Source organism: Labrus bergylta, chromosome 19 (assembly GCF_963930695.1).
Source record: "Labrus bergylta chromosome 19, fLabBer1.1, whole genome shotgun sequence".
NCBI lineage: Eukaryota > Metazoa > Chordata > Actinopteri > Labriformes > Labridae > Labrus > Labrus bergylta.
Genome location: NC_089213.1, coordinates 8,153,264 through 8,172,725, shown reverse-complemented (window position 1 = coordinate 8,172,725; position 19,462 = coordinate 8,153,264). Strand labels below are relative to the sequence as shown.

The 19,462-nt window shown below is 41.0% G+C and overlaps 1 protein-coding gene across 2 annotated transcripts in view; it reads left to right on the top strand.

Moving 5' to 3' along the window:
• The window catches only part of LOC109987541 (retinoic acid receptor beta), a 106,482-nt gene that overhangs the window by 20,367 nt on the left and 66,653 nt on the right, over nucleotides 1-19,462 (top strand). The window contains exon 1 of one of the 2 annotated variants that reach the window (XM_065948318.1): nucleotides 7,996-8,535. The exons of the other annotated variant lie outside the window; for it this stretch is intronic. Coding sequence (XP_065804390.1) covers nucleotides 8,379-8,535 — 157 coding nt within the window. The 5' untranslated portion in view covers nucleotides 7,996-8,378. Of the gene's footprint in view, nucleotides 1-7,995; nucleotides 8,536-19,462 lie in introns of those variants that run through there. 2 annotated transcript variants of the gene reach the window in all.

The following is a 19,462-nucleotide window of genomic DNA, read 5'->3' as shown; positions in this document are numbered from 1 at the left end:
GATTCCGTAATTAGATTCCAATCTCAATCCTGACAATGATATAGCCTCATGGAGAAATGGTGAACTTTTCAGGGCTTCTAATGTAGCCAGCAGTTAGCTACAAAGGACTGCCAACCAAGACTTCCTTTGCAGTGCATTAGCCTTCTTTTTGCCTTTGTTTACAGTTTGACTTGTGAAATGTGAAATAAACACAAGACACTTGTGCTCTAATGATAGGACGAGTGCTCATTGATGAAACCCCATGTCCAAATGATGCCCCGACACCCTGACTCTTAATGGCCACCGCAACCAAAGCAGCATTTCCACCTTCAACAGACCCAGGTTCCATTTATGCGAGGTAGCCAGCTTGTGACAATGCCCCTCATTGGATCAGGCTGATGACTATAGCAACTTGAGAAGCGAGCGGGTAGCTGGCATGAAAAACAACATCTGAGACGTTTAGTCTCTCTTGCGTGCAGTTGTCTTTTTAAATACAATAATTAAAGCTGAATCATCATTTAGATGGGATTGCATGAAAGTCACTTGGGTTCCATCCTTTCCGATTTACACACAAACTGTTTTCCTGTACACGGCCGATGTGCGTGAAACAAAGAAGCGGGTGATGCTACTGAGACTACAAAGAGAGGCAAGAACACCGCAGATACAAAAACTGAAAGTTCAAAGCTCATACCAGCAAACACATGACTGTGCACTGCCTCAGCAAAAGGGAAATCAGCTCACCTTTCTCATAGCTGTCTAACATCAAACTACTTTTCTCTGCCTTGCTATGATAGCTAGCAATCGACAATCTGGCAAAAACTCTAAAATTAGCGGTCGACGCATTTTGTCAAGAGTGGGACTTTCTTTTGAGAGTTTTGGAGACCGCTGCAGTGTAGCCAGAGCATCACTTTTCCTTTCACACTCTAAACAATGAAGAGGTCACAGATTATGTAACGTATGTGCCAACAGAGGGTACTGTTACCTCCAGGGTGTTCTTGGATTAGACAACACTCTAGTGAGATCATGTCCCTCTTTAGTTCTGGTTTTTGCCCTTTTTCATGATTGCAAAGGTTTTCTGAAAGTTAAAGTCATTCTGTATTTTCAGGAAACTTAGTCACAGTTGGTTGTGAAGCCTCCCATACACACCCGACTTGAACCGCACATTCTCACTGTCCTCATATCTCAATGTCAAACTACTTCCTGATTGTGTGTATCCTTCCTGTTCTCTTTCCCTGATGGGAACACTGACTTTTCTTACTCTGTATGCAGATGCATAGTTTTTAAAAATGTGTTCATTTCACAAACATTCTGCAGACTTAGGATATGTTTAGTTCTGCGACAACAGATGCTGGATATATTTCATGAAAAACAAAATACAGGTAGGGCAGGAATGCATCTTTTTCATCCTTTTGGGTTTGTTTGGTTTGTGATTTTTTTTTTCCAGTATAAAGCGTCCCGGTGTTTTTGAGCCTTTTCAGACTCACTGCCTTGTTCTGGCTGCAGCTTTGTTCAGTCAGCCTCCATAGGAGGAGACGCTCTTTGAACGGTGGAGCCAGACCAGAATAAAACAACACTTTAGAAAACATTTTTTCTTTCTTGTTCACTTTTTCGTTGACAGTTTTAGGGGTTAATATTGCACAGCTGCTCTTAACAAGCACTCCACCTGAGATGAGTTCTTAATTTTTTGTTGTTGACAAGTTTTGATTTTGTTGCTGCATAAAGGAGCTGCTTGTAGTGACAATATGAATCAATGTTTTAATCCAACCTGATAGGAACAGGCTGTTAATCCTCCTGCCTGCTCACACCTCTGCATTCGCTCTACATGAATGGAAAATAAACATTTTAAAACCCCTCAAATCTGCGAATAAATATCCCCTGGCAATACATTTGTTATAAGATAAACTATTTCTGTAAAGCAAAGGTATCTAAATCCATAAATTCTCGCTTACTGTTTGAATAGGAAGATTTTATACTAATGATGCGGTGGGAAATTAATCCTAATCTTCAATTTCACTCTGCGTATCATGTTGCTACACAAAGGCATGATACACAACCCAAGTGGAAAATATATTTCTTTCTGCCATGCAGCTTCAATTAAATTACCAATAGGCTAAGTGCAAGTGTAACTAAATATAGCTGTTTGAACGTTGTTTGACCCACAGAGGAATTGTGAGCACCAAATTCAGCTGGGCTCATAAATATAAAATGAAATAAAAGGATTCTAGTGGAGAAGGAATGGAATTTCAAGTGTACCTGAAGCTGCAGATTTTGGTGAAGTTATCCACTTTCGGCTCATTTTGCAGCTCAGTTACAGACGGAGTGAAAATAGCAGCCGCTGCATGTGTGTCGTCCTCGACGCTGTCAGGCTTTACCCGGCCTTATTAAATGATCAGCTACGCTGTGTATTGTCACAGCCTGGTGAGTTTTGGCAGCGGCGACCATGAGCTGCGGAGCACTGATGCCAAAAAGCGGCTTATCTTGATGGATGGGTTCATTATCACCTTCTAATTACAGGTGGATTTTCAGGTGTATTCATTACCTGCGCTGACCGGGGTTGTTTGGTTGTGTGTGTGTGTGTGTGTGTGTTAAGAGAGTACAGGGGTTACTGTTACACCGGCTGAACTGTAGGGGGTCAGCTGGTGTGTGTTAGGGGGAGGGACGGGGGGTGGGGGGGGTCCTGGGGTTCCTGTTTCAGCTCTGCTGTAGACTCGCTGCAATATTCATGAGCTCCGTGGGGATCAGTGTGCCGTGCAGCGCTCAGGCCGCCTCTCACTCTCAAACTGCCGTCTTTACCCCGTCATACACTATCACAGGAGTGAGTGTGCATCCGGCTCCGAGCATACTGATCAGCTGTGACTGCTCTATATCAAAACTATACTGACTATATGAGGCCCTAACTGTCTCTAAATGTTTTACATACAGCTTTCAGTAGCCTTTTTTACACATGAACTCCTGAAAATGTGGTTTTTATTTTAGGGCAGAGATAGAGATATGACAGTGGATAGAGTCAGAACTGGGGAGAGAGAGAGTGGGGAGGGACATGTGGGACAGGAGCGACAGGTCGAATTCAAACCTGGGCCGCTAGTCTGCATGCGCACACCACCACTAACCAGCGCCCCAAGTTCAAGATAATTTTAAGCAAAACATGTTTAAAGATCATCAGGATGAAACGGCACAGAAATGGCTACAGTAACTCATTTAACTTGTCCTCTTCAACAGCTTACACGATGCGTACTTTGATAAAGTAAACATATCGGTCAGACCACTGGTTGTGTCATTTACTGTCGCAATAAAAATCAGTGCGAGCCGAGAGTTTACTTTTTGGAGACTCATTTCCATCTGGCTTTTGCTCGTTAAATATGTGCCAGGTGCCAGAATATAAATACTATATTTAAACTGAAGGTTGGATATGAGGAGGAGGGAGGGGTTAGCAATTCATGCTAACATGTGAAGTAGCTTAGAAAGCAAAGTGCAATGAACGTAACTATGGTAATAATTGGGAGCTTTATTTTTAACAAGAGAACAAAAACTAAACAACCTGTGAGTTGGTGGTAAAAAGTGAAAGTGGTAACCACACCCCAAAACAATAAACTTTAACTAAAAACTAAATGCATCATATTTTGTAACTACAAAACAAAAAGTTGTGCATATTTTATGTTTAGTTTTTTTCATTCTTTGATAAAGTGTCCCTTAAATCAAACTCTCATGCGGACTCAAATTACTGTTATACCATCAGTCAGCTGAAAAAATAATGTACCAAACTTTTAACCTGTATTCAAAAGGAAAGAAGATTAAATCCTGTATTACTTCATGATAGTTAGCGTTATGACAACATAATGTCATAATAGTGAAGTGCAGTCTATGTAGGAGGTTTCATGTTAACAGAGCAGCTGTTGACTTTATTATATCATTGATGTAATCTGTGATTAATGCCTCTTACTGTAAGTGAGTTATTTAATTGTGAATCAGCCTGTATTGCAAACAAACAAAAAGAGTGACTGATATAATGGACAGGACTGTATGCGACTTTCAGTTCATGGAGTTTAAACTCCAAAATAATGAGTCATTAGAAACTCCTGCTGTTGCAACACCAGCGTGCAGCACAAACAGCACGATGAGCCAGGAGGTTTCACAACACTATCATCACTTTGTCCTGCTACATCAGCGAAGGGAGCTGCCAAGTTTCACACTTGAGATATTACAGCTGAATGCAAACCTTCATGCAAAAGCTTGATTATCTATACTTCAATACAACAGGAGTGTTCAAAGTCTTTTTCTGGCCGTTTTGCCGTTATTAGATAGGACAGCTGAAGAGAGACAGGAAATGTCAGGAGGAGAGAGAGTGGGGGATGACATGCAGAAAAGGGCCGAGGTCCGACTCGAACCCACAACCGAAGCAACGGGGGCTATGGCCTCTGTACATGGGGAACGCAACCCAACCGCTAGGCCATTGGCGCGCCATTAAAGGCGTGTTTAAAGTGATGAAATCCTTCTAATGGCAGTTATCGCCTGTAGCGCTGAAGAGGACACCAACAGAAGAGATGCGCACAGAGAGAAAAAATGACAATAAGATATAAAATGAAGAAGACGTGTACTTCATTTTCTGCCGAGATTTGAAAAAGACCAAAAAACATAAAACCCACAAATGCTTTTAAAAAGTTCAATGAACAAACTCAAATCAGTGCATTTCACTTGTGTGTCATATGTCTATAATTGATTTTCTAACACCTTGTAACGGAATAAAGCGACCCTTTACATTACAGTTCAAGCTTTAAGTGTATTGCTTCCAACCACGTTGTGTTGGCTCTGAACCAGCCATTAGGAGGAGAAACTGTAGTCTTTATCTGATCGTAGCAGAGGAAGAGCAGCAACTCCCATGCTCTGCGAGGTTGAATGACTTCCTTTATTTGTCTGATTATTTAAACGTTACACTGTAACAGCTGTTTCTGATACAAAAAAAAAAATATTTGTATTTTTATATGTATAAACTTTAATAATCCCAGAGTGGATTCAGAGACAGAGACACAGTGAGCGCACCAGGGCTGTTCGGGGTTCTTGCCTTTGTCCAAGGGCAGTGAAGTGGACTGACATCTCTCCAGCAACCATTCCATACTTTGGAAGACTTGAACCGGCGACCCTGCAGTTCCCAAACCAAGTCCCAACAGACTGAGCTCCTGCTGCCGCTGATGTGTTTACCCTGAAAGATTTCTTTGCCTTTTTTACAGTCTGTGTCCCCGCTGCCAACTAATAATATCTTGCCATATGGTGGAGTGATTCCAAAACATTTGGCACCTTTTTTTTGTCATTTCGACACAAAACATGTCACCATGTCTTTAAATTTAACAACACAGAATTTACCCTGCAACGTGTTTCCATCCACTATCTTTTGGGGCGTGAATTTCATTGAAGGAAAACAGATTGTTCCTTCAGGTCAGCTGCCGGCTCTGCAGGGTAACGTTATGCAACTTATTGTCTCCTGATTTTGCACCCTGGACTCTCCCGTGCACTGTTTGTCTTCACTTCAGGCTTTTTAACTGTTGGTGAAGGCAGGTGTTGTCATGCTTTACTCAGTTTTTATCACACTTAGTGCCAGAAGCAGCAGCATATTCATGCTCCATTCTCGTGGGGAAAATATCAGTCACATGTCTTTGAAAAAGTAGCAAAAGTTCAATGCAGAAAATCTCTTAAGTCCTCACCTTAAGTGGAAGAGTGAACATCAAACTGTAGCCTTCATTGCAGCCTCAGTCAGAGTTTGATATCTTATTGTTTCTGATGCATAAGCAGATGAAGAGATGAAGTCGGACATTTTGCTGCTTTTATGTTGTTGGTAGTTTAATTTGTTACTACACATCATATTTTGTGTCTGTTGTGTCTTTTATCTGTTATGCAACGACAGCTGTCAATCAAACGTAGCTCATGTTGTTGTATAAACACGGTGATCAATTACTTAATCAGCTTTTCTTTTGTTTTGACATTAAGGACTCTGTTATTTCCTCCTCCCTGGTGTGTATGACCTTATGTAACAATGATATAACAAAGTTTGAGTGTGTTTGAAAAAATATTATGTGTCAAATTAAATTCACACCAATCTTTTCACCTGACATTTCGGTCTTATGAAGGCATATTTCACTTTACACTCACAATTCAAAGGGAAAAAATTGAGTCACATTTAGAAAACATGTGACTGATATTGATCGTTGCATAAACGCTGTCTGGTAAGTCTTGTTTTTACAAACAAACCAGGAACCAAAACATGATCCAACTACGGAGTCGTAACCCAACAGCATGACCTCAGTATTAAAAAAAAAAAAAACACGGGTCCAAACCAGGAATAGAGACTAATTACTACAAAATGTTCCTTTCAAATATATATAAAAAAAAGATCACAGCAGGGTAAGGACATTTTTACAGTACATTTTTACTCCTCGTCTATATTCAAGTCAGATTTTGTGAAGTTCTGATGTGTCCAGGATGGCGGTGATTGCTTTCATTACTTTAACTCTTCATTCAAGCATCATTCAGGGGTGCTGGTTGGCGTGGGTTCAAATCCGACCTGTAGCTCCTTTCCTGCACGTCATTCCCCACACTCTCTCTCCCTGGTCCGCTGTCCTATCTCTAAATAAAGGTTTTTAAAAGAAAGTCCCAAAATAAACCTAAAAAAAACTAAACGGCATTCAGATATTAAGAAGACTCATCTACATCACGTGAAGATGAGTTTCTGCCCCATGTTTATGTAATAAAAAGTACAGCTTCAACCACAAATACTGTGTTTTGAAGAGCCTGTTTTAAAATGTCTGAAATCTTCCATTGACTCCTGGTCGATCTTCAGCTCGTTTTTAAACTTGTTAAATTATTCAGAACTTGTGCTTGAACCAATCACAGACAGATAATATTATACACTTTAAATTCTTCCACTACTGTCCATCCTGAATGCAAAGGTTTGTTATCTTTATGGAAACCTGAGGTTAGGATGGTTTACAGTGTAAAAAGTGAGATTCTAAAAGTCTGCGAACACCAGCAACAGCCTCAGGAAAACAAATAAACAGGAAACATTTTTCTTGTGAGTTGTTCAATGTGATTACAACACCTTTCTGTTTTTCCTTTAGTCACTGTTTTGACATTCAAAACAAAGCAGGACTTTGAAAAGAAAGTTAAGCAACCCCCCCCTCCCCCCACCACCACATTAAAAGAAAACCCAACAACCTCGTTGTACATCTTTATTTTCTGTTTCCATGTTCATCAAGTTTTTTCCGGTATTTATTACAACAAAAAAAAACAGAAAGCTGACAAATGTCATAAAAAGAAGTTTTAATCAGTAAAGATTCATAAATCATTTAAGACGAAACTTCTGTCCCGATGATTGATTACACAGAGCAGATAAAGACATGTGAGCCATCAATCATTGCCTCGGTTTGTCAACAAAAAGTCTGCTAAAAGAGATAAGACACAGACTTGTCTTTCTGTCTGCACTGTAAGTTAAATATCGCTCTTTCATAAATACATAAATCAGCTCCATACTGCTTTACACGCTCATTAATCTGTGGAGGAATGGAGCGTTTACTGTCTCTGCGCGTAAAAACAAACATCCCTCAGAGCGCGAACAGTTTCAGCTCTCGTCTCAAAATGAAATAAACTCGTTTCAAATGTCATCGTTTATATTATATGTTCTCGTATTAAAAATGAAAAGATCTTGATTTTTCTTTCCCTGTCCTGCGTTTCTTCTCTCCGCCTTGTTCCGCGCTGCGGAGCTGCAGTGATGTCAGCCCGCCTGGGTCATTTGAAGGTCAGCAGCCTCGAAAGGGTTCATACAAAGTTCACCCGCATATATTAGGCAATTCAATCTTTCATTCTCTGTGGCAAAACTAGTTGGAAATGAGCTGCACAGGGGGACGGAGAGGCCATTCGTCATCGGAGAGGAGAACGTGAGCTTCTAAACGCTGTCCGTGTTATTTTTGATCCGAGAAAAGAAAGAAAAAAAGATTCTCCGGTTCAGGCTGCTTCAGCGCTTGCTGTCTTTGCTGTCGGTAACCGGGACGGGCTGACTCACCGAAAGCACGTCGGGATATTATTGTTGTTAATATGGAGGAATCCCGTTCAATGTCAGCGGTGACGCGCTGAGTGCACACGCTGCGAGAATAAAATGGACAATAAGCGTTTGGAGGAGCATTTTGTTCCCAATTAATTCATGATTCCGGTGCGGGACGAAGGAGAAGAAGAGGAGCGAAATCTGCCTTGCCAAGAAGAAGAAGAAGAAGAAGAAGAAGAGGAGGAGGAGGAGGCAGAGGAGGAAGAAGGGGAGGAGGAGGGGGGAAACAGTGGAGTTTGATGGAGTTGTGTGCGCTTATGCCGCCGATTTTTGTCCATAACGCACAAGACTAGCGGAACGACGCGCCGTCATCATGTTTGACTGCATGGACGTGCTGGCCGTGAGTCCCGGGCAGATGCTGGATTTCTACACGTCCAGCCCGTCCTCGTGCATGCTGCAGGAGAAGGCTCTGAAAGCCTGCATCAGCGGACTGGCGCACAGAGAGTGGCAGCACCGGCGGAGCGCACACTGTAGGTCCAACTTCTCATCATGTCTGTTTGTTGTTATTGTTGTTGTTGTTGTTGTTGTTGTTGCTGCTGCTGCTGTTGTTGTTGTTGCTGCTGCCTCAGTCTGAATGCTGAAGAACTGGAGCAGGATGATGCACAACAAGTTGCCATAAAGGGCCTCCAGGTCTCATAATTATTGCACAAGTAATTATCTGATAATGATCATTTGTATCCCTCAAATTAGGGAAGTTTCCTCTGAGATTTAAAGGGAAGTTCTTGGAAAATCAGAGCGCATGAACGCATCGTGAAATATCAGGAGGGACGATCACAGAGAATAATTGTAAAGTAGCTCACTGACATGATGGAGTGTAATTTAAAGCTGGTGCTTTACTTAAAACAACTTCATTTTTGTAACACTCAGTAGATCTCCCCCCCCAAAACGTCATTTTTCTCTCTCGCCCTCATAAATCCTGATCAGTGGAAGCAGCCGGGACATGCTGATGTATGGCTGCTCTCAGACCAGTTTGTGCTTAGAGAGCTGCAGTTCTGCAGGAATGCACAGAGTAAACAGAGGCGGCCGCGTCCAGCCGCGTCCTCCCGGCCGCACATGACAGGAGGGCCGGCCTGGCGAGCCGCGACCTGCATGCGCTCCCTGACACTCATTCAGACAAATGACCCCGCGAGCTTTTCAACAAGATTAGCGCGCGGCTATCGGAACATGTCAACCTCTTGCGTTTAGCAAGATAGATGGACTGCTGCTTAGTATTTGTCCCAGAGATTAAGAGGATGTTTTCAGCGCTGCAGCTGCATTCCGAGTGTGTTTTAAACCCTTTCCTCCCATGCATGTCGAAAAGTACAGAAACAAGGAATAATCCAATTAAAATAATAACTTAATGACAAGTTATGACATGGTGTTAAATTTAGGATATTCCTGCAAGGACACCCCCCCCCCCACCCCACCCCATAAAACTTCTTCTATATCATTTAAAATGTATGGAAATAAGTCTACGTCATCGTCAGATATCAGTCTTCTTGCAGCTCCTGAGCCTCTTGTCTCTGTTTGTTTTTCCTCTGTCTCCCGCCGCTGCTCCGTGATTTATCCTCCTCCATGTGATAATGAGCAGCCTGAAGCTGTCATTCCTCAGGAAGAGTTTGCTGAAGGGCACTCAGTCAGGACAGGACAGGAGAGGCTCTCCTTATCAGCACAGGGGGAAAGTGACAGCTAACACCTTTCACCTGAGCTTGCATGCATGACACTCAGTGACTCTGCAGGTCAGGCTTTGATGTTATAATAGGTCCCTGAACGCGACATTTAAGAGATGACAGAAAACGGCAAGAAATGAGTCAATTCATTCAGGTTCTTTGTCTTACAAGTGCGACTTAAAAGTGAAAACTATGAGGTGAGAGTAAAAGTAAAGCTCAGCAATAACTCTAAAACCTAACTTTGTTCTCTAATCGTCCGAAGACTCTTAACATTTTCTGTGTTTCAGAAAGCTTAAAAGTAGCAGATTCTGGCATTTCTGTTTTAATTATTATTAAAACTATTATTAAATCAAAACCGCTGCCTTTAAGTTTTCAACTAGTCCTCGTAATGTTTCAAACGAATCGCTCCAGAATCACAAATCAACAGAAATAATAAAGTTATTTCTGACTCAACATAAATACTGATGCTGAACATGGTGATATTTGTGCACAAAAATACAATAAAGACATGAAAAAGGGATTTATTGTTCTTAAAGTTTTTCTTTGTCTTATTATCTAAATGTAAAAAAAGAAACATGTCTTAAACTAATCTGACACAGTGTTTTAATTCTTAAACAAAACAAAATGGGATTTCATCCCTGCAAAGAGAAAACAAACAAACTAGTTTTGCTTATATTCTAGTTTGATATAATAATAATTATCTTGATATTATATTATATTATCCAGCTTCCTCTTTAAAGGAACTGAAGGCTCTGTCATTACTCATAAAATGTGACATTTTTTGTGTAATTTGTGAATTTTAAAAAGTTTTCCTGAAATTAACTCCAGGGTGTGAATGTGGTCCAAATCTATTTCATGTTTTCTATAGTATGAATGACTTATTGCTCCTCACATCTTTAACTATTTAGTCAAATAGAAACAAAACTCAAAGAAACGCTTGTAGAATTTTCTGTATTTTAATGTCAATACTTTAAAGGATCAGCTTGCTTTAATTAAAGCTTCAATCAAAAGATTAAAACATTGTGACGTGTGTGTTGGCAGACTGAGAAATTTCACCTTTAGAGGCTAATTTTTCTCCTTTAGAAATAAAATCGGTTGATTTTCATTTAAAAAAAAAAAAACCCAACTTATTATAGAATGTTTTTTTTTCTTAAATGAGCTCTGACCACTTCAGATTAATCTGCTTTCAGTGTCCGGCTGTTCTTTCAAAAGGACCGCGGCCAACATTTAAACAATACTGAGGTCAAGATCAAGTCCCTCCCTGCACAGCTCAACCCCCCTTTTGAAGAATTCGGCCTGAAAACAAAATGAAACCGTCTCCAAATTGTTAGCATTTGTGTTTAAATAAAGGTTATAAGGTTGTTGGTTGGTCTGACCAGAAGAAAAGAGCTGGACGAACACTTTACCTCCATAAACAAAGAAAACATTTACCTCAAAGACAGTCTTAACTGAGGCTCTAATACGCCCTCCATCTTTGATTTTTCACTTGTAGGATGAGCTCCATGTTGGCAGTCGCTCTTGTTAATACTGAAGAAAATTTCAATTTATGTTCCCACAGAATAAAAAAAAAAAAAAAAAATGTGAATTCTATTATTTATCAGGGAATTTAAATTTGATTAGATTTTTTCTATGCACTGGTTAGAAATTAAAGCATTATATTTGAAGTCATCTATATTGTTAATTTTTTTGCCAAACATACTGGACATACAGAAAAATTCAAATAAAAAAAATTCTCTCTGAACCGCGGTGCAAACCGTAGAAGTATAAAAAGATTTGAAAAAAAAAATACAAAAATATAAAGAATAATATATAGATTTACAAAAGTACAGAGATAATGTGCAAAAAAGTCTAAAAAAACAACAACAAGAAATCTTCATGGACTTGTAATTTAAATATAGATAAATATAAGGCGTTAACTTAGTGAAAAAAGAAGCGCCAGTGTATTTGAAAGTCCTTTTGTCTTTAAAGTAGGGCTGCAGAGAGCCTCTGAAACCAGAATTTAATTAACCCAAATATTTGAAATTGTGAAATTTGACTTTCTCATTTTTATGAAGGCTTTCTGTTTAGTATTCAAGTCATTTTGGGGATTTTCAGCCTTTGTTATTAATAAGGACTGGATATAATTCACCCTGGTCTTTACAATGAAAGCTAAGTGTTGTGTTTCTCTGACCGACCCGGCCTTGAGCCTCACAGACAATATTTTTATTCACCTCATTAACCCTTTGACTTTACTCTCGTCAAGCAGTTACCAAAAATTTTCTTCTAATTTTCCCCTCAATTTTCTCACGCTGAATTCGCCCTCGACCCCTCAAAGCTCCACGCTGGCCTTTGTGCCGTCATACAGGACACCCCTGCCCTCGTCCTGTTTGAATAGGCGCTGTTTAAATAAGACTTTGATTTGGAGAAAGCCTCTCCCAGGGTCACTGAAATGTTGCTTTATTAATTTAGTTGCTCGGGATAATGGAAACCTCCTGGGTGTTAATTAGCCGCATTGACAACGAGCCGACCATTAATGCACTTCCTCTTCCAGTTTGGATGTTAATTAGGAACGATCAAGGAGCCGCTTCTCACGTTTTTCGAGGCCGAGGAGGATGTAGAGCCGCACATGATCGCCTGGAAAGACTGGAATGAATTCAAAAGCATCCAAACAAATCCAGAAGCCATCAGACAAACACGTGTAAATGTGATTGTGCGTTATTGTGACTCAGAAAGGCAGGGTGTGATGTGGCCGTGTTGATGCGCACACAGCTGATGTGTGTTGTGGGATAATTGGGGCACTTTTTGTCTTGAAGGCTGCAGCGCCTCTGATATGGACATGAAAGGCCATTAGCACAGCTTGCACAGCGAGCTAATTTAGTGGGCGTGTGAAATGAAAGGCGGACGGGGGGAAATAAAAAGCGATGTACAACAGTGGAATGAAAGGGGGTGGGGGGGTGGAGGGGGGTCTCTCTGATGCCAGCCATGTTTAATGGACATGATTAGTGCAGTGTTAGGGTCCCAACAGGGTCACACTGATACTGTGTGTCTGCCACTTTAAGAAATCATAAATACCTCGACGGCTGTGGGATCCAGAGCTGCACACAATAAACCACACTTGCATATTTCCAAAGCTGCTCCACTCCGTCAAATCATTTCAAACCTGGTTAGAGTGCAGAACTGAACTTTCTCATGAGGGTGTAGTCGATGTTTTAGAGTCTGTATGCCCTTATAAGAATAAAACATGTGATTTATTTATTTAGTTTAGCATGAATGAATGGAGATAGAATGAGTTAGTACAGCACCTAATAGCAACAAGGACATTTAAATAAGGCTTTAAGGTGTTGAAGTCTATAGGACATGAACTGAGGCTTTAGTCCTCCAAGCGGGCGGCCCAGGTTCAAATCTGACCTGTGGCTCTTTTCCTGCATGTCATTCTCTCGCTCGCTCGCTCTCTCTCTCTCTCTCTGATTTCTGACTCAACTGTCCTATCTCTAGAAAACACAACAGTAGAAAATAAAAACACAACAATCGTAAATAAACAACAGTCGTAAATAAAATCGTAGTAAATAAAAACAACAATAAAACACAACTGTGGTAAAATGTAAAAGTTATTAATAAAAACACAAAAACAAAACAGTCGTTAATAAAAAACAACAGTTGTTAATAATTGTAAATAAAAACACAGTCGTTAATAAAAACACAACAATAAAAACAAAACAGTCGCTAATAAAAACACAACAGTTGTTAATAAATCTTAAATAAAAACACAACAATAAAAACAAAACAGTCGTTAATAAATCATAACTAAAAACCCAAAGCCGTCGTAAATAAAAACAATGCTCTTGTATATCCTTACTTTTAAGTGTTATAGTTACTTTAAAGTTGAAACAGAGAAGTTTTAGGACTCGATTGAACTTCCTGCTTTAAGACGTTTGTTCGGGATGAAGACAGAAAGCAAACACGGGACAGAGCAGCTGAAAAGGTCAGGATGCAGCAGGTCAGGATAAACTATTCAGTTCTTTAAGAAGCAACAGTTTCAGGTCTTTGAAAGACAGGGAGCCCTGTGCACAGTCTCAAACAACTGGACCATCTATCATCTGAGAGACGGCCTTACAGTGGTCGGCTCTGATAAAGATGAAAGCTCGGACCAGTTAGGACAGGACTCTCTCCCGCTTGTTCTCTGATACTCACTCTTTGTCTACATCACACAAATCTGCTTTTGCAGGAATAGACTAGTGGTTATGTCATGCACCCCATGCACAGATGCTTTGAACCCAGGTTCTCTTAGCGGCAGACGTGGGTTCGAATCTGACCTCTGACCCAGCCCCATCCGGGCCGCCCGCCTGGAGGACGATGGCCTCTCTTCCTGCTTTTATGCCTTTACTGCATATAGGATGCACAAACTCACCACTAGACCAACGAATTATTAAGCATTAAGCATGTTTTTAAATCAAAATTGTAGATTAAAATGGAACACTATGAGCTTCCAAATCAGACATTAAAATGTAGAAGGCAGACTTTTCCTGCTGATCTTAAATAGTAGTTTTCAAAGACAATCTTCCTAACGCCTGATAATGATATCGTCTTCCCCCTCAGCATGGCTGATATTTAATTGTTGTTTTTTGATATCTCGGTTTAGTAATGTGTCCCTCAGCCTCAACATCTTCATACATATTGATTTAAACGTTTCCTTTCCTTTGCCACACCCGTCTCCCGTCTCCCATCTTCACCTCGTCTCACTGTTTCCTAACCGACACCAGAGTCTAGTTTCATGTTCGACTTCTGGCAGGAGAAGAATAAAATCATCCCGGGCAAGCGCTGTGCTTTTTAAGGCCACAAATTCCTGCGGATTAAAGAGAAACCTCTCGCGTTTCAACCACCTTATTTCTCTCCACTCGTTCCTGAGCTCTCGCTCTCTCTCTCTCTCCTCTCTTCTGCTTTTATGGCGCTCAGAGTTCCTCCTTCACTTTTTATGAACGCTTTGAAGCAAACTGCACCTGTTGTGTTCGGCGCTGCTGCTTCTAACGCTGCTGCTAATGCTGCTTCCCGTCAATGTGCAGTTTGACCCCTGTGCTGCTTCGCTCCGGGGTCAAAGAGAGGTCACGGAGGGGGTCAAAGGAGGGGGGCTAAGGGAAGGGTATTGTATGTGGCTCCCTAAAACCAAACACTAGTGGTATAATCTGGAAATCTAAAAAGTGAAGGCAGAGTTTTGGGTCCTTTCTGTCAAATGTTTTGTATATTTCCTGATAAAAAGCAGAGCTTCACCTCTCTCCTCTGCTCTCCCGGAACCAGACATGAAGTCAAATGACTCTTCCTCTTTGTTATTTTCTTCTCCTCAAGTGTTTAAAGCTCCTCTGAGAATATCCCTCCCCGTAAACCGCGCCAGAGAGCAACGCAAAGCTGCTTCTAATTTGGTGTACTTTGGGTGAACTTTGACCATTTCCTCTGACTGGGCCTGTTGTATGTGAGCAATGCACCCGGTGCTCCTGCAGAGAAAAACCTGCAGGAAGAAAAAACACTTCCAGACTGGATGGAGCGTCAGCTGAGAGCAGGAGGAGGAGGAGGAAGAAGAGGAGGAGGAGGAGGTGGTGGAGGTGGAGGTGGAGGTGGAGGGGGTTCAATCCACAGACTGGGAGTAATATTCCTTTAATCCTCACAGGCTATGCCCACCACTCCACACCCAAATCACCACAGCTTTCTCCTTAACACAAACCAAACACACAAATACCCCGAGGAGCTTCAGGAAATGCCTCTCCTGCTCTCTCTCCCCCCTCCTCTTCCTCTTTCTGCTCTTTTCTTCTCCCCGTCCCTGCTTCTGAGGGGATCTGTTATAATTTGTCCGCTTTAATTCAATCCCTAAGATTAATGGGGTCTTGCTTTCAATTGATTTTTTATTTAAATGAAAACTAAGCCTTAGATTTTACCTTTCCCTTTCCATTTATCTGCTGCAGTAAAAGCAGCTTTGTCCTCATTTGGAGTGCGGGCGTCGTTGTGTTAAATGGCCTGTGTGTGCAGAGACAGACTTCGCTGCAGGTTCTTTGCCATCTGTTGGTCGTGTGCACCATGTGGGCAGAGTTTTACATGTCACTGGTTCTCAGACTGGGGGAACTGGATATAAGGACGTGGAGGACATGGAGAGGGGGGGATGACACTGCAGCTCTGCAGATTATCTCCACATTAAGTGACCTCACATCCTGCTGCACACTCTCTCATTAAGAGCCGAAGCAGGGTCAGTGTGTCGGCTTCTTTAAACTGACTCCGACACCTTTTCTTTTCTTTTTTTCCCCCCTTAGACAATTTACAGTAATGACCGCTTTTTATGGCTTTCTGTCTCAGTCCTGAGCATGTGGCAGACTTTGCAAACAGCTTCCCCCCCCCCCCCCCCCCCCACAACTAATTATCATAATATTGTCTTGTAACATAGTAAGGTACGGAAGCCCTAAGAGGACATGCATCCATACATTTTATTTTACTCTCTTTTCTGCTGAAAGCGAGTTCATTTAAGTCGTTTTCTCCTTATCATGTGAAAAACATTTTTACTATCCCTGAGATAAAGAGAAAGATAGTTTCAGATATTAAGAAAACAACATACTGTGTACTCGTTATCACAGACATAAAGCGTATAGATTTATGTCCACTTAGGGCTTCTGTAGAAGGGAAATGAATTTATTCAGTAATTGTGTGATTGCTGGTGTTTACAATACATAAACAAAAACGTCTGTGGAAGAAAAACCTTTTACAACAAGTTGGAACTGATGGCTTTGGCTCTTAATACTATTTATTATTATTATTTGTTGTACCAGGTTAAATGCTGACATGTAGTTACCCTCCATTGGCATGACCTAAATTGAACTGTCACAAAGCTTATAAAAACACAGGAAGTAAGACTTATGTTGTGATGACTCAAAGTCAAATGCACCTTTTTGTTGAACGACAACTTTCAATTACAATTCACAGTGGTGATGGTAACACGGTGCGATGGAGGACGTAGAGATGAAATCATCAAAACCATTAAAAGGTTCAAAACAAACACATTTTCTAAGTAGTTGAGAGGACGTTTTCAGGCCGCAGACATTAAACAGGTTTAGTGTTTGTCAAAGACAGGCTCAGATTGTTATTCTTAGAGTGTGACAGCAAAAAGGAAATACATTTAACCAGATAAATATATGTTTTAAAGGATGAAATGCTGTTGTAAAAAAGGAACAGTCATAGTTGTCTTTAAAGGGGATGTGAATAAACTACCTGAAACAGGAGTTGCTGATTTGGCCATTTTAAATTTTCTCTGGTGACGTGTTTTGTTTTCGATTTTTAAAGAGGTTTTGTTTCCGTTTTTCAACACAGTCATTTTCGAACATGCAGTAACACAAGCAGCAGGACAGGAGGAGACAGTCAACTCCTGCCCCTGCCCAGTAAAATGACTTGTTTTTAATCAATGAATATGTATTCTTATATCAGCAACAAATACGATTGAGCGATATTATGATTGAAACAGGAAGGTTGCGTTGTTGGTTGATTATTGATACTGTGGGGATTGTCCACAGTAATCCTTCATGATTAACTTGATTAACTGTGATAAAGTCTTAGCGGTGTCTTTATCGGATCAGGACCTGATGAGATTATTACATCACGTCTCAGTGTTATCAGCTAAAACAAACTCTAATTTAAAGCAACGTTTTCCAATTCAAATGTTGTTTACATTGAGCTCGTCTCTGACACCGACCGTCCGGCTGATCTGAAACCAGTATCGGCTCTCTGTGTGTGTGTGTGTGTGTGTGTGTGTGGGGTTCAGTCTCGTTGTTCGGGGCCAATCAGAGGCCCTGTATTCTCTCGTCTTTTCCCTTTTTGGGCCTGCAGCCTCCAGCAGGGAGTGTGTGCTTTCCTGTTTGACCCCGGCAGCAGGTTCAGCCAGAGGCTAAGGCTTCAGCCACAGATTTCTCCCTGCCTGCTCTTCAGGCCAGTCTGGCCCGTGCGCGCTTGTCTGTCACCAGTCTTTATTCCTCTAATGGAGCTTTCTGTGTATGTTAACATGCAGGGAAGTCGACTCAAAGTTTAATCACGCAGAAAATGGAGAAAAAAAAAAGCCTCTCCTGCACCTGATAGGGCCTATACCGAACCACACAGGTACCCATTGACCACCACCTCCTTCCACTTCCTCCTCCCCCCCACACACACACACACACACACACACACACACACACACACACTCTGAGGGGTGTAATGAATCCAGGTTTTATGCGTCCCATCTGTCTGCAGGTGGTCACACCGCCTCTCAGATGCAGCCATGAGTTTCAAATAGGCTGAATGTTGGCGCTGCGTCTGCTCAGTGTGTGGGACTACCCAGCCGTCACAAATGCTCCCGCAGAATATCAGCAGCAAAAAGTATTTTTCCTCGAGATGTATGTTAAAGTGTGCCGCACCGCCCGCATACTGCTAATATACAGTACATTGTTTCTGTGCTTCAGTAGTCATACATCCTATTCACCATCTGAGCTCAAACACTTGCATGTTTGATACACGACGGAGTGTGATGTGATGGTGTGCTTTATGTGTCGAGAGGAGAGGGAGAGATATATGGAGCTTGTAGGAACAAAATTAGCCCTTTGTTATACATAAATATCCACATAGACACACAGTGCTTTGTGAGATCAGACTGGTTGGAATTGAAGATTTTCCTAAATCTCATGTGCAAACCGAGCCAAGATAAAAATGTGAATTATTTCAGGAATAGTGTTGAGGTTAAAGCAAAAGGTTAAAAATGAACATATAATGATTATGAACTAGAAAGCTTTAGATTAAAGTCTAACTCTGTTATTTTTTAAACCTTGTCCCAAAGTTCATGTTTTTGCAGCTGATACATAAGGCTCAGTGTCTTTTAGTTTGATGCGTCTCTGACAACATTGAAGATTGGATTCCTCTTTTTTCTTTCTTTTAAAGAAGAAAAGATTAAGATGTTTTGTTTGACCATAGACATTCCTAACATCACTCTCTTCAGTGCCACCAAACTCCATTGACAAAGCTTCACCTCCTCCTGAACTACCAGTTGTTCTTCATTTGTCTCGCTTCATAACTCAAACTTCAAATGTTTTTATTCCGTCACAATCACAACGTTTCCACCTGAGGTCTTCTTCAGGTATGGGTCACACCCATATATATGTAGATTTCAACAGAGGCACTATGATGTCAGGTGTCGTCAAACGTTCAACATGCGACTTGTTAAGAAAGTGTGTAGGTATATCTTCTGCCTCAGGCTGCTGTTTTTGCTCTGCCTTTCACCTATGTGATGTGCGATTAACTACCCCCTGTTTTCTAATATTTTCTCAATGCCATGTATTTTTATGCTCTAATTGTTATAAATGTTTTGTTTTGAACTCCGTGCAGCTCTTTGATTTGCTTTCTGTATGAATGGTGCTCTTTTCATAAACTTGTATTGCCTTGTCAGTGGCAAAAACAATTTCTTTATTGGACTTATTTTTATTCAATGTATTCTCCCCAAAAATTACTTTTTAGCTTTAACAGCCTGAAGCTTTTTATTGGATTAATAGCTCACTGTTTGTACCTTTTTTTTGTTGTTGTAGTCATTTAGAGTAACTTAAGTATATAAAATCTTGGGCCACGTGCAAAAAAAGTATTTGAATTTGTGTCTGGATTTTAGTCCTCCGAGACTTTGGTTAATTTGTTTGTTTGGTACCAACGCTCCAGTCCATCTGAAACCGAGCATTACATCTGTTTTATTTGTTCATAGATGCACCGAAATGTAGAAAAGCTGCAC